General features: G+C 29.7%; 1 protein-coding gene across 31 annotated transcripts in view; it reads right to left on the reverse strand.

The window, feature by feature from the left end:
- Positions 1-14,115, reverse strand: part of LOC107454643 (fasciclin-2) — a 186,694-nt gene that overhangs the window by 12,411 nt on the left and 160,168 nt on the right. For all 31 annotated transcript variants that reach the window (XM_071183732.1, XM_071183742.1, XM_016071891.3 and 28 more), the window contains 10 exons: positions 10,699-10,844; positions 9,275-9,544; positions 8,479-8,594; positions 6,978-7,131; positions 5,618-5,760; positions 4,811-4,967; positions 3,652-3,839; positions 3,395-3,500; positions 2,384-2,557; positions 1,076-1,329 (listed from right to left, as the gene is read on the reverse strand). In XM_071183732.1, the coding sequence (XP_071039833.1) occupies positions 1,076-1,329; positions 2,384-2,557; positions 3,395-3,500; positions 3,652-3,839; positions 4,811-4,967; positions 5,618-5,760; positions 6,978-7,131; positions 8,479-8,594; positions 9,275-9,544; positions 10,699-10,844 (1,708 nt within the window). The remainder of the gene's footprint in view (positions 1-1,075; positions 1,330-2,383; positions 2,558-3,394; positions 3,501-3,651; positions 3,840-4,810; positions 4,968-5,617; positions 5,761-6,977; positions 7,132-8,478; positions 8,595-9,274; positions 9,545-10,698; positions 10,845-14,115) is intronic.

Raw genomic sequence — 14,115 nt, forward strand, 5'->3', positions numbered from 1 at the left:
TCAAAAAAAGACAAGAAAATATAATCAAATATCGCACTGATTATAATGAATATTATATAACTTTCGATTGACTAAAGTTAAAAAAACAATTTGAATAAAGCAAAAATGGAAGTACATGAAATGGACATATTATAGTTTTAGTTCTATAAACGAAAATGAATTAGATTCTGAGAAATGTTCTTGTTTATAGACCTTCCTCAGTATTTAAACACCAAATGATTTGATAGATTCTGAGAAATGTTCTTGTTTACTGAAATTGTAGTGAACTGAAACTGTTAATGAGCTGAAACTGTAGTATGTCCATTTATGTACTTTCATTTGTGCTTTATTCACTTTGTTTTTGCTTTAGTCTGCACAAACTATACCCTATATCTTGTTGAACTTTCAATTGATTAACGATTTTTATTGTTTTAATTATGTATGTACTATAGTCAGAAGTGTAACATCTTATATCGTTGTTTTCAAATTTGCAATTGGTTTTTCTCTCTAAACTACAGTTTTTTTTAAAACGTTTTGTCTGTATTTTTTAAATAGACAGGTATAAAACATTATGTATAACAGGGGGTCGAATAAATCTGACTACACTTTTCAGAGGAGTTAAGGTGCATCATCAGGATTAATATTGCATAGAAACATATGTCCAGGAATTTCACCATACGCCGCTAGAGGCGTTTCCCCTGATATAAACTGTTTTTTCGTGCTCTTCTGAGCAAGTCATAACAGGAAAACGCCCTTAGTCGTGTACGAAGACATTTCCGTGCATGGATTCTTATCTAATTTCAATCCTGATGATGTGCCATAACTCCCTTAGAAGTTTGTCACATAATTTACGCGACCCCCTTTTTTTTTGCAATTTTCTTGTTCATTTCGAGAAAAAATAGCATAAAAGTGCCTTTTAAAAAAATCTATAGCTTTAGGAACAAAACTAATTTCAGATTTAAAATCTCCACACCCGAAATAGGCATGCTCAAGTATTTGTATAAATGAACCAAAAAAAAAAATTGTTCCTTAATGCATTCACTTCAATATTTCAAATTTTTTTTTAAAAAAAAGTAATGTTTCATTTAGTTCTAACCTTGAAGAATCTGATTTCAAAATGGTTGATGGGTTCTCCGTTATCATTTGGCACATCCCACCTCACTTCAAATCTGTCTGGGTAACTGGACACAGTTTCTTGTTCTGTGACGATAATGGGAGGTTCAGGCACTGTTTCTTCAGGCATTATGTACTCTGTTGTTTTCTCAGGTCCCTCACCAACAACATTGCGAGCTGTTACTCTGAACTGGTACTTTGCACGAGGTTTTAAATCACTCAGAATATATGGAGCATCTGCAAAACAATGCGTGTTATAGTATTCAAATTTAATTTAAATACTTTTGCTAGAGTGTTTAAATGTAATCAAATAAGATTGAAAATTTATTTTTTAAAAAAATATGTTTTTATTCATATTATGCCTTTATATACACATGTGCAGCATGTCTTACTTCAGTAAAAATGAACTTAAAAGATGTTTTAACATAGACTGCAGAATTTTATAGTATTTATCATGAGATTCTTTTCATTTTTTTTTTGTTCTACAATTCATCCTTCCTAAATGACTGTTCTAGAAATTTGATCTTTAGAATAATTATTAGAGAAATTAATACCTTGATAACACTTCATTACTTTCATTGCAGTCAAAATTTTATAAAGAGGTGGAGAAGGTAGCATTTTTTTAGCAATAAAATGCTAGTTATTATTTAATTATATTAAAATGCTTCGAAAGATTTAAAAAAAGTAAAATAATAAACACATTTAAGAAAAAATAAAATAAAATAAAGCGTACATTTATTTTCGTCTTGCTTAACTAGTTTCACTGCAAATGAAGTCTTTAGGCAGGGAAACAGTTTTACAGGTAACCTTTATTTTTACCACTTCTCTGTTCCACAGAGTATTGTTAAAAATATTATTCTCACTTATTTATATGAAAATAATTGTGAAGATGACGTTTACTTTTATTTATTTACTTCCACTGAAGATGCATAGCTTTTCAAAAAGTTTAACACTTTTGGTTCTAAATGCACAAATGTCACATATGAAATCAGTACTTATATATAATAACAATAACAAATAAAATATTACTTCCTTACTTATCTTACCATATAGGTTTCTGTTAAATATTATGATGGTAGAAATAAATTAGATTTAAAAGAAAAGTGTTTATGTTAGAAGTTTTCATTTCCACAGCTTAAAAAAAGCATTTCGTTTTATTACATTTTGTTTATAAAAATAAATCCGAAATTTGATTTTTTTAATTAAGTTTGTTCAAACAATTTCACCTTAAAGTATAAAAAAAATTACAATAATATTTTTCCAAAAATGTTGATGAAATAATTTTGCTTACCTTTAATCCATTCAACAGTGGTTGTAGTATGATCTGGTTCATTGGCATTCTTGTATTTCATGATGTAATGAGTGATAGGTAATCCTCCTGTGTTGCCCGGTCCCATCAGCCTGAATGTTATTGTTGTGGATGTCACTTTATCAAACACTATTTGGGTTACTTGACCAGGGGCAGCTATAAATAAACAAATTTTAATACTGCGTACTCTACGTAATGCGTATTACTAAAGCGTTTTCACGTTCAAAAAATGAAAAATATTGGTAAGAAAAAGTTTTAAACAGTTTCTGGCAAAGTCTTGTAAATAATTTATGTTTGATAATTTTTCAATATTATATTTACAAAATTAAAATGGTAGATAAAAAAAACCTATATATTATATTCAATTTAATTTTCAACGCATTTTGTATTATTTAGAATTTTTTTTTATTTAATTTTTTTTGTGACTTATTGCCATGTTACTTAGTTATTGGTGCAAGAACTAGTTATGGCTATATGACACCTACAGCTTGGGTTGTATAAAACAGCCAGGTTTATGGTTTAAAAGCTAGATTGATGCATTAAAATCGATATCTTTGAAGAATTAGAAAATGTTCCAATTCATATTACCATGTTACCATAATGCATTTGCACATGAGAAGGATTGCAATGAATTTAATTACTAAACAGTTAAGTTCGTCTGCAGGCAAAAAATAAATCTTTGTTTAATTTTTTCTTTAAGAAAATATAAGTGGCTATTCACTAGTTGAAAAAAAGTATATAAGGACTAAAATGCACTAAATTTCTTTTTAAAAAAAGGCATTTTTTTTCCATCGTTTTAAAAATCTTTTTCAGAAATTACATACTAGTTGAAACTAAAACACGTATAAATAACTGAACTTCTGTACTAATTGGTTCACTTTCATAAAATTGCATACAAAAAAAAACTATTTTATCTAGTGATAAGTGAGGACGGATTTAAAGCCTCTAAAACAATGTAGTTTAACGTTCTAAATATTAGTTGATTTTACTTACTGGCTTCTTCTAAGTTAATATTTGTAAAATTATCTCCTAAACCATTTTTAGCTTCACAAGTATAAACTCCAAATACATCATATTGTGCCCTGTTTTCTGTTAGGACCTGTAACAAGTATCAAAATTATTTGATTATTGAGTATTTATGTATATAACTAAGCAAATTGTAGTGCGAATTTTCAATTCGTTCCGAAGAGTCTGAATATAAGAGGATGCAATCATCCATATGAAAAATTCATAGGTCATAGATTTCTTACCAGAAGACTACTGTAGGATACAGTTCCTTGAATTTGGAATCTGTCATCTCCAATTTCAATAGGTTCATTTTGGAATTTCCACGTGATTGTTGCGTTTGGATTAGCTTGGGCTATGCAAGAAAGATTTGCTGGTTTACCCGACCATGCTTTTACTACAGTTGCTGGAGTCAAACTCATATCTGGACGATCTGAAATAAAAAGATAAAATATGCTTTTAGAAAAATTTTAAAATGTCTATCATCATAGAAAGTTTTATGAAGTCATTCCTAATCACATATTTACATCTCTAAAATATGCTTTTGAATAGCCTGCCAAAAATGAAGCTAAAAAATAACTTAAATAAGGGTTGATAAATTATTATTTATACAAGGTAAAAACAAATACATTAACAATATCAAACTTAAAGAAATTGAGGAAGGCAAGGTTAAAAAAAATTGCCAGAGAAAACAGTAATTGAGGGGTGATCGTTAGAAAGCGTATAAATTTAATTAGGCAGTCCTGATTTTAATGCCATCTGTCTTAATTTCCTCATTTTTTATTCTTGCGATTTCCGACAGCTTTTTTTTTTCTTTTTCCGCTTGAATATTGAAATACTCTATCATTTTTGACCATAAATTTAAAGATTCACATTAACCGCTTAATGGCACCATTATTTTTCAGAAAACTGTTAGAAAGGTGCAAATTCTTTTATTCACGAAAATTATATAAAATTAAGTATATGTTCCATATATGTATTTTATTTGTAAGTTTTGAGTTAATTTTTTGTTTGAAATAATAATGAGTGCTGAAATCTAATTTAAAATAAACATTCTCTAAACATATTACAAACAGTCTGGTACTGTTATCTTGTATTGGAAAAAAAATTATTCTGGGCATAATAAATGAATCGTGTAAATCTTTTTGGTGAGTTTTTTTTTATTACTCCAGCCTGGAAATATCACAGTTACGAAAAATAGAAAATAAAAAGGGTTTAATTCCGCTCTAAACCCCTTCCAAAATACTTTTGTCAAACACTTTTTGTCAGTGTATTATAACAACTCAGAAATGCAGTATCATATTGTTGTTCAATAATGGATGTGCATACATCTTTAAAAAGAAACTGTAATCTAAAGACAAATACTGAACTGTAAAGAGTTCAAATTTTTGAAAAACAACTTACATTGAACTTCTATGTGACCCGCTCTTTCGGTTTCACCTGCTGCATTTGAAGCTTTGCAAAAGTATAGCCCATCATCTTGACGTTTCACATTGATGATGCGAACTCTCAATATTCTGTATTCTCCTGCGTCCAGTTCTTCGATTTCTATTCGGTCATCCTTCGAAAATAAAATTTAGAATATTATATATTATTTATTATATTATAGATTATTTATTATATATATATATATTACATTATTATTATATTTATAATAATTTTGAAACATTAAAAGAAATATTTCCAATTCATTAACTAATAGACTATATACACAGAGCTCAATCTACACAGAGTTTGAGCTACAAAGAGTTCCTATCCCCAACACATTGGAGAACATGAAATATGGTTCTTTAAATATTTTTTTTAATAACTGTTCACCAAGACACGGCATTTTAAGAGCATATTATTATAAAACTTAGTTGTAAACATTAATAATATAATTATACTCTATTAAGTTTCTGGTTCAAAAGATTTCTGATGATAAATATTAAAAGCAAGTAAAATTATGTGAAATAAAATAGTTTATGTGCTTGATGTCACTGAAATTATAAATATCACTAAGAGCCTGAGATTTACAAAAATTTTGAATTTTTGTAACATCGAATGAAATTTTTTGTAATCGTGGTCATTGATTTTCAATTTAAAAGAGGCTATGGTAATGTTTTAGCAAATAAATATACCTGGATGGAAATTAAAAAACTCTATAACATTTCTCTCCCCCCCCTAAAAAAAAGATAAGAATTTCTTTGATTCTAAAATTGTTATATTTACTTCTCCATCTTGTAAAGGATGATAAGCATTGTCTTTCCTGATTGTCAGAGACGGCACTGGAACACCGTCAGCTTTACATTCTATTGTCGCCACTTTTCCCTCCTCCTTGGTCAGATTGTCAAGTTGCACAATACTTGGTCGAACTGTAATAAAGAAGGAATTAGAATAATTAGTAATGTATATTTAAAATATCAATAACACTTGTTAGAATGAAATAATTGACCAATTTTTGCCAATTTTCTTTAAAAAATAAGCCCTGTATAACTTATAAAAAATTAGCGCAGTGTGATTTCTTTAAATTTTCCTTTTTTTTTCCTTTCTTTTTTTTGTTGAAAAAAGCGATGCGATGGATGTAAAAATCTAATCACTTATTTAAAACAAAATCATAAAATCTTTTGAGGAAAGGGATCTACTTAAATATAGAGTAAAATTAAAAAAAAAATCTAAAAACTGCATACCTTTAAAAAATGTAATTTTGAAATTAAAAACGATTATATATAAGGTGTAGTTATGAAAAATAATTACTAAAAAGCAAATAGTTTAATATTGCTTGCCCCCCCCCCCCCCGAAAAAAACGAGCAAGGATTTAAAAAATTGAATAAAGAAAAACGGAAAGATTGAGACATGTATGGAGTTTGCAATGTTTCGGTTAGGAACATTGGCATTTCCTCACTAAAGTACAATCTTTATTTTGTTTAATAACAAATAACGCTGTTGTGTCTGAAATCAATAGGCAATACCAACAATGTAACTGCATATCAGATTACCTCAGACTGTATGATATTGTTGCTGCAAATGGAAATTATTTTGAAAGCATTGCTTCATAGTTTTTGTAACTAATAATAATATTAACTAATAATATTATTAGTTACAAAATTAATTTATTATTAGTTACAAAACTAATAATTAACTAATAACATTAACAGCATGAATCAACTAGTGGTAATCGTTCATCGTATTCTATCACAGATAAAATTCTGGGAGGGGAGTAGTGTAGCGTAACTACCACTACAAATATTAAATACCAAATCACTAGTATGTAAGACATGTTAACTCGATTCTATCTTGAGGTGCCTTTTGATGAATGACGGTTGAAATGGTCGATTTATAATTCCCCTCAGTCTCCCTCTTTTTCAATTAATTTTTTCAAATCGTTCTCAATCGTTTTTAATTTTTGAGACACCTTGTGGAGTAGAGTTGAAAAAATGAAATAGGCATAAAAACGTACTAAATAAATGTAAAAGATTTAAAATAGACATAAAACACTTTATATAATAGACACAGAACTCGAAACAATTTAAGTAATGGGTATTTAACACAATAGGAAACAGGGTATGACTAGATTTTTCAAAGCTTGTACCTTGCACAGTTAAAACCACAGATGCCTCATCTTCGTCAGCAGGATTTTTGACTTTACATTTGTATTCTCCACCGGCGTGTCTGTCAACTCGTAAAATGGTCAACATTCCTTCATTTACTCTAAAACCTTCGACTGTGCTCAAATCTCGTAGTTGCTGTAATGAAAATAGTCATCTGTAAAACGATAATCGTAACAATTGGCTCCTTAATGTAAATGTACAGGGAAGTTGTTCATACATATTTTGTCTGAGGAATGTATTAAAGTTCTTAAACTTTATTCAACTTTGCAGCTGTTGCTGTAATGGGATACTCTCAACTCGAGAAGTATACGGATACACAACCATCTGAGCTATGACCTCAGATGGTTGTGTATCAGTATACTGTTTATAAACAAGATAGCGTGTTAATATTTTGTTAATTCCTGATTTAAGTTTCTTCGCATAAGTTAGAAAGTTAATTAACGAGAAGTTAATTAAATACAACGCCGAATCGCATATAGAGTTTGTTAAAATATGATTCTTTCTCATCTATGTTCTTTATTTAACCAAGATTTATTATTTGTTTATATATTTTATTGTAACCTTGATTATTTTTGTTATGTGTATCTGGAAACTTCGTGGCATAATTAGTTGGTTTGTGTTGTTTATGGCTTTGGGCCTGTCTTTGTATTACGATATAAACCGAATTTTTCTTTGCGAAAGAATATAGAATGTGTCACTTAGGGCAATTTTTATTTGTTGGTGTGGGCTTACTCGAAATAAAAGGGAAAGTACAGCTGCTAACAAAAACAAATACCACGTTTCAATAGTCTATCAGGATCCTTACCCACGATGACGTCTTTTGTGGGTATCCAATTGTTATCGAAACGTACATTATTTTAAAGAAGTAAAATTAAATATTAGTAATAGAATTCGCAAAAAGGTCCATTATAGAATCTTTTACTAAAAAATTATTATTCACGCTCTAATTTGAAAATATTTTTTAAATTTATTATTGTCCTGTCGTAAAAGTGGTCTATATCTGGAAAAAAAAAGTGATAAATATTTTTTTTTGTGTTATCTACTATTGAAATGTTTTGGAATGCAATGTTTTTCTGCTTTATATTTAAATATGAATATTTAAATAACTAATTTAATAAGGTATGAAGAACTATACTGTTTATTAAAAGGTTCTCTTAATAATAAAACACTTGTGCCCACCACTTTATAAAATTTAAAATAAAAAAAAATAAACTATCTTTTTAAAAGATTGTTTGACATAAATATGTTAAACAAATTTTGACATACCAAATATATCCGAAAGTTTATTTTGATATTTTTCTTTCCGAAATTGTGGTGTAATCCTTTGGTGTTTATCTTTACTACTGTAACAACTAGCAATTCTTTAACAATTTCCTTTTACATTAACACTTTTAGTTTTTTTTAAAAATTAGTTTTATTTCATTCTTTGATATATAGAACTTAAATATTAGTTAGCTTTTAGCAAGAAACACGTTTTATTACCGGATCTAGCCAAGTGTAGGTGAGTGGGTTCGATCCATCAGCTCTGCATGTGATTGTGTATTCCTCTCCTTGAATGGCTACAAATTCTTCAGGAATTTCAATAATTCTGGGAGGAGCTGTTAACAATAAAAATAGTCAATTAGCATAAATTTTTGTCACGGTTCTTTTTACAATATAGATAATATTCCTAAGTTGCACTATAATTAGAAAATCGGGAAAAAATCGAGCTTTTTGCAAATGCATCTTGCAATTCGCCGATTGAATTAGAAAAGCCGTCAATATATTCTAATCTGCCTGTTATTTTCAGGCTTATTACAATTAACCGTCAATATATTCTAATCTGCCTGTTATTTTCAGGCTTATTACAATTAACCTAGCCTTTATGTCAATCAGCAAGCATGTGAAGGATTACTCAGTCTGAATTTTCTTTACTTATGACTATAAATAATTATTGAGCAATTTACAATAAGCATCTACTATTCGTAGGCTTATTGAAACTATACCAGAGTTGAATGCGGCTATTTGAGCACTGAATGATGTATTTTTATTAGCCTAAAGGTATGTAAGTTCACAGCAATAAGCCTAAAAAGTTTCAGGCTGATTGGAAAATAGCGAGGGCTTTTCCAATTCGCTAACATATCGCAAAATGACGGCAGATGTTTGCAAAGGAGCGTTTTATTCATTTAGCCTATATATTACAAGATACAATAATTTAAGACGTATTTTTTATTTTCTATTACTCCTAACATGTTTATCTTTTATATTAAACTTTAGGAAAAAAATAGTAAGTACTCACTTAGAACATTAACTGTGATGTTTTTGTACTTGTTCCTTCCAGTGTCGAAAACGAAAGCTTCCACAGTATAAATCCCAGCATCCTCAGCAGATACTTTAGGTATGACAATTCCAGCGGGTGTGATGGAAACACGATCGGTCTTAACTTTCTGTTTGTTCTTTTCCCAGTTGATACTTGGTTGGGGATTACCGTGGGGCTTGCAATTAATCCTGCCTTCCTTGCCTTCCACTAAATTCTGGAGTTCAGCACAATCCTCAAATTGTATGTCATCTGTAAGAATTGAAAACCATTAACAAAAAGTAACTTGGATGTCATAGTTTTTAATTACTTTAAGAACTCGGTAAAAAGTACAAGATAAGAAGTAATTCAAAAATAATGTTCTGAACTCAAAACTATGTTATAGCCGACTATAAAAGTAGAACATATGCTCTACACTTGAAGTGTAGAATATATCTTCTACACCTAAACACATATTAATACTCATGTCAAAATGCATACTGAAACAATAAAGAACACATTCCAAAGTACAATTTTAAACATTATGAAGCACAAACCGAGTATCCTCAAAAAAGATTGAAGATTAGAAACAAAAATTTTTATTTAAAAGGAAGAGATGTGGGCGTTCTATCTATCTCTTCTCTACCTCTTTATTAATCATCTTCTAATTTTTTATCTTCTGATACATTCTGCTTAGGAAACCAGTTATTTATTTTCGCGAATTTCAAAGTTCACCAACAGATGGAGCTTATAGCTAACAGAAACTATGAAATAAAGTTTATAGAATAATAAATATGTACATCAACAAAGTGGTGAAGTCTGAAGATAGTTAACAAAAGTATAAGCTAATATTTCAGTTGAAGTGGTTTGAAATGCAGAGGTAACTATTGTTTTACAGTTTTTCCGGAGGCAGTGCCATCTGTTATTTCACTTATCATTTGTTTTTAAATTTGGGGAGGGCAAATTTCACGTTACCTAAGCAGAACGCAGCAAAAAATACATTGTTATCTCTTCTCATGAGTTTTCAACTCATCGATCATTTTTGGGACAACTGGTATATTTAATCACACCTAAATGCAACTATATTTTTATTTCCACATTTATGCTTGGGACGTGTATATTGGTGCCATGTAGACACTTTATGTAGCTTAGCAGTCATGAAAAGGAATGTATTATTATGCTAAAAATGGTTTTGATAATTTTTTTTTACAAAAATGTAATTGGCAGCATAAATTTCGCTTTCAAATAAAATGTTGTTGTATGGAATGCTAGAATTTTTTTTTTCTTCGATTTTTAAAAGCTTATAAATAACATTAGAATAGTTGAATAATGCAATGATTGTCAAGTTTTTTCAGTAGTTACAATAAGATAAGTAACTTACCGAATACACTTACCAATTACTTAATAACTTACAATAAGTAACTTACCGAAAAAACTTATATCCACTTGTACCTCCATAGTTTGAGTATTACTGTACAGTGCTGTGCATTTGTAAACACCACTATCCTCTATTTTAGGATCCACAAAAGATAGTTTTAAGCCACTGTTGCCAAATTCTTTCACGCCAGGAGTGCTGAGAAGATGAAAATATTTAATAATTAGAATATATTTTTTTATTATCAACAGCGAATTTAAAAAAAAAACGGCAGTACTTTAGAAAATTTATTTTAGACTTGTTTTAGATTGGCAATACTGCCATCAGTATGTTTCTGAATATTTAAGAATCAATTTTCTTTGTCTATTTACTTTAAAAAGATTGTAAAAGGATAATAAAATGGGGAAAAAATAATAATTTATTAAATTGTTATTTCTCGGGTAAAAAACGTAAGTAGATTAACTCGATTTAAAAAATTTTAAGCGTAAGGAATTCAAAAATTTCAGACAATCAATAACGATTTGATACGGGGGTTGGCTAGTGATAGTGAGCCGATGTCTGATTCTTATTTCAAATAATATGTAAAAGAACTGAGATATACAATGAGACAAATATGAGTCACGGAGGCTCGGACTTAGAACGCACAGACAACGATGCTAACGTGAAATAACCTCAGCGAAAGACGAATAGTGGTTAAAAATCCGCTTATTGTCAGGCTAACTGTCACATATTGCAAATTAGTGTTTAGTTCCTCCACGAAGACTAGTTTGTCCCAATGCTTGATAGAGGAGTTCCCTCGTCTTCGGGGTTAGGTTCAAAATTACAAAACTACTGAGTTGATTATTGATAGCAGTAAACTCAAAATTGGGTCTACTGTTCAACACTGGTTATCAAGTAAGGCACAAATGAGCCGGTTAAGGAAATATAACACTCGTCTCCCAAAGAGGTGACCCAGGTTCGATGCGATGGTTGGTCAATGACTGCTCTCTGCTCACACAAATTAGTGCTGACGTAAAAGATCGTTAATAGAAGACGAATCATGGATAAAACTCTCCTAGCTATCGAGCTAAGCGTGACAGATTTTCGTGGTTTTCCTCTCTATGTAACTTAAATGAGGATTAATTCCATCACAGAGTCCTTTTCGAAGGCTATTTTGTCCCTATGTTTGATCCAGGATTGACCAATTTCTATTGAGTATCAACGAAATTCGACAGCAAAGTGTCAAATTATACTATGATGAGATAGGAAATGAACTGTCTAAGCAGTTCCGGTACTGATTAACGTTAAAAAGCATGGAACTTTCAAGCAATTGAAAAAAAAGGTTATAGTAACAAATGTTCACTTTTTTGGGAGGATTTTGGAATAAGCTTCCACAGTTTTAACTCCCAACGAATCAATACTTTATACGTAATTAACAACTCTGGACTAATCTAACTACTTTAACAATGCTTATGCACTTTCCTTGTCTTAATGAACTTCGCCTATAACTTCCGAAACTTGCCAAACTTCATTCTGGACTGTGGATGCATTGTTGAAAGAGTTCCTAATTAAATCCTTGAGTTTTAACCTTTATGCCATTAGAATAAAGACCTTTTGATTCACGCATTCACTTTGAACACTATCCATCAAGGTTAAGTTAATTACATTGTTGGGCGTTAGTATTTATTCTGTGATGAAAGTTAATAAAACTCCTTCTGAATGGTATTTTTATTCAGAGGTTATTCAATTAAAAAAGAAAATAATTATATTTATTCCATTATTGTCTGAGAATTGGGTCGATAACGTGTTTTAAACAGATGATAAAAATACTAAACAGTGAAGAATACTAAACAGTGAAGAAAACGTGCGAGAGATATTGGGATGATTTTGAAATAATTTTTTAATTTCTGAAATTATGAACCAATGTCTTTCATTGAAGGTAACGTACTTAGGACAGCTGTCAAAGCTTTCAGGAATGTTAAGAATTATAGGAGGATTAGAGGAAAAAAAGAATGCGAAGAGAAATATAAATTCATTTTAATTAAAATACTTTCAAATCTTCAAATTCAAAATTTACTTTAATCTTTAAATTCAAAATTTACTAAATGCTAACTTAGAAAAAAACAATGCAGAATAATTTAAAACATTAGAGCAAGCCAAAACCAAAAAAGGTAATTATTTTATTGCTTGTAATTCATGAAGCTTATAAAAATACACATCTTCATAATTGTATGCATTTGGCATATAATATTATTCTATACCAAAACTTATTCTAGGATTCTAGCCTTTCTACTCAGATTAAAGAGTTTAAAACCTTTATTGTGAATTGATAAGATTTTTCGAAAGTTGTTTTAATTCTTTTGCGCCTGATTCAATCATCCTTAAAGTTATAATTTATTGAAGTACGTTCCTTTTTATTTCTTTCCATTTGGACTCACTTTTTTAAATTTTAGGTGATAAATAGAATAATTTTTTTTTCTTTTCCGACAAAAACATAATTTGAAATTTATATTTTGTTTTACTATTTCATGCTTTTTATTTTTGTGTTTTATTTGTGCTTATTTAGGTCGAAAAGTGATTGAAATTTCGATTAGTAATAAAAGAGTAATTATGTTTACAACATTTAGGAAATAGTAAGCTGCATAGAAATAAGGCTTAGATCTTCAGTTAAAAATGACCCTAAATAACTAAACTTAAGTCAATGTTCTGTAACTAATTATTCGTCTGATAGACTAAAAAAAAATTTTTTTTTTTACATTTTCTTTACTTATATCAAACAAATTAACGTAACTTAAGAAAAATATTTTATTTTATAATCGTCGTTGAACAGTTGACCCAATTTTTTGGGTTTACAAATACTAATGTTTAAATCCGTAGCCTTGTAATTTTGAACCCACTCAAGAAGACAAGAGAACTCATGGATCAACTATTGGGTGAAACTTGCCTTCGTGGAGTTCTTTTAGCTGGAACTAACCCTCATTTCCGTTACACTGAGAGGAAAACAACGAAGACCTCCCAGGGTTAGTCTGATGGCAAGGGGCCTATAATCCGTCTACCACTGAGGATATTTTTACGTCAGCACTGTGATCGGTGCGAGTTCGTATAGACCAGCCATCACTGGGATTTGAACCCAGTTCACCTCATTGGAAGGCGAACGCTTTATCCCCTGAGCCACCACGGCTCAAGAAAAATACTAATATATTTTAATAAAAAAAGGTCAAAATTATCTTTTGTATTCATGGCAGATGTTATAATTGTACTCTCTACAAATAGTTTGCTTTTCGAATTTTGATAAATATCTTAGTTTTTGCACAATTTACTTTCAAAGAATATTTGAAAATTATTCAAATTGCTTTTCATTAGTGTAAAGTTTAGAAAAAATCTCTAAATAGATAAATGTACAATTAATAACTAAACATTAAATACGTCATTTTATTGCTTTTCATGTTTAAAAAATTTATAAGTTCTAAGTTTCATCAAACGCCATTTC

The sequence above is a fragment of the Parasteatoda tepidariorum genome, chromosome 1 (assembly GCF_043381705.1).
Source record: "Parasteatoda tepidariorum isolate YZ-2023 chromosome 1, CAS_Ptep_4.0, whole genome shotgun sequence".
NCBI classification, from domain to species: domain Eukaryota; kingdom Metazoa; phylum Arthropoda; class Arachnida; order Araneae; family Theridiidae; genus Parasteatoda; species Parasteatoda tepidariorum.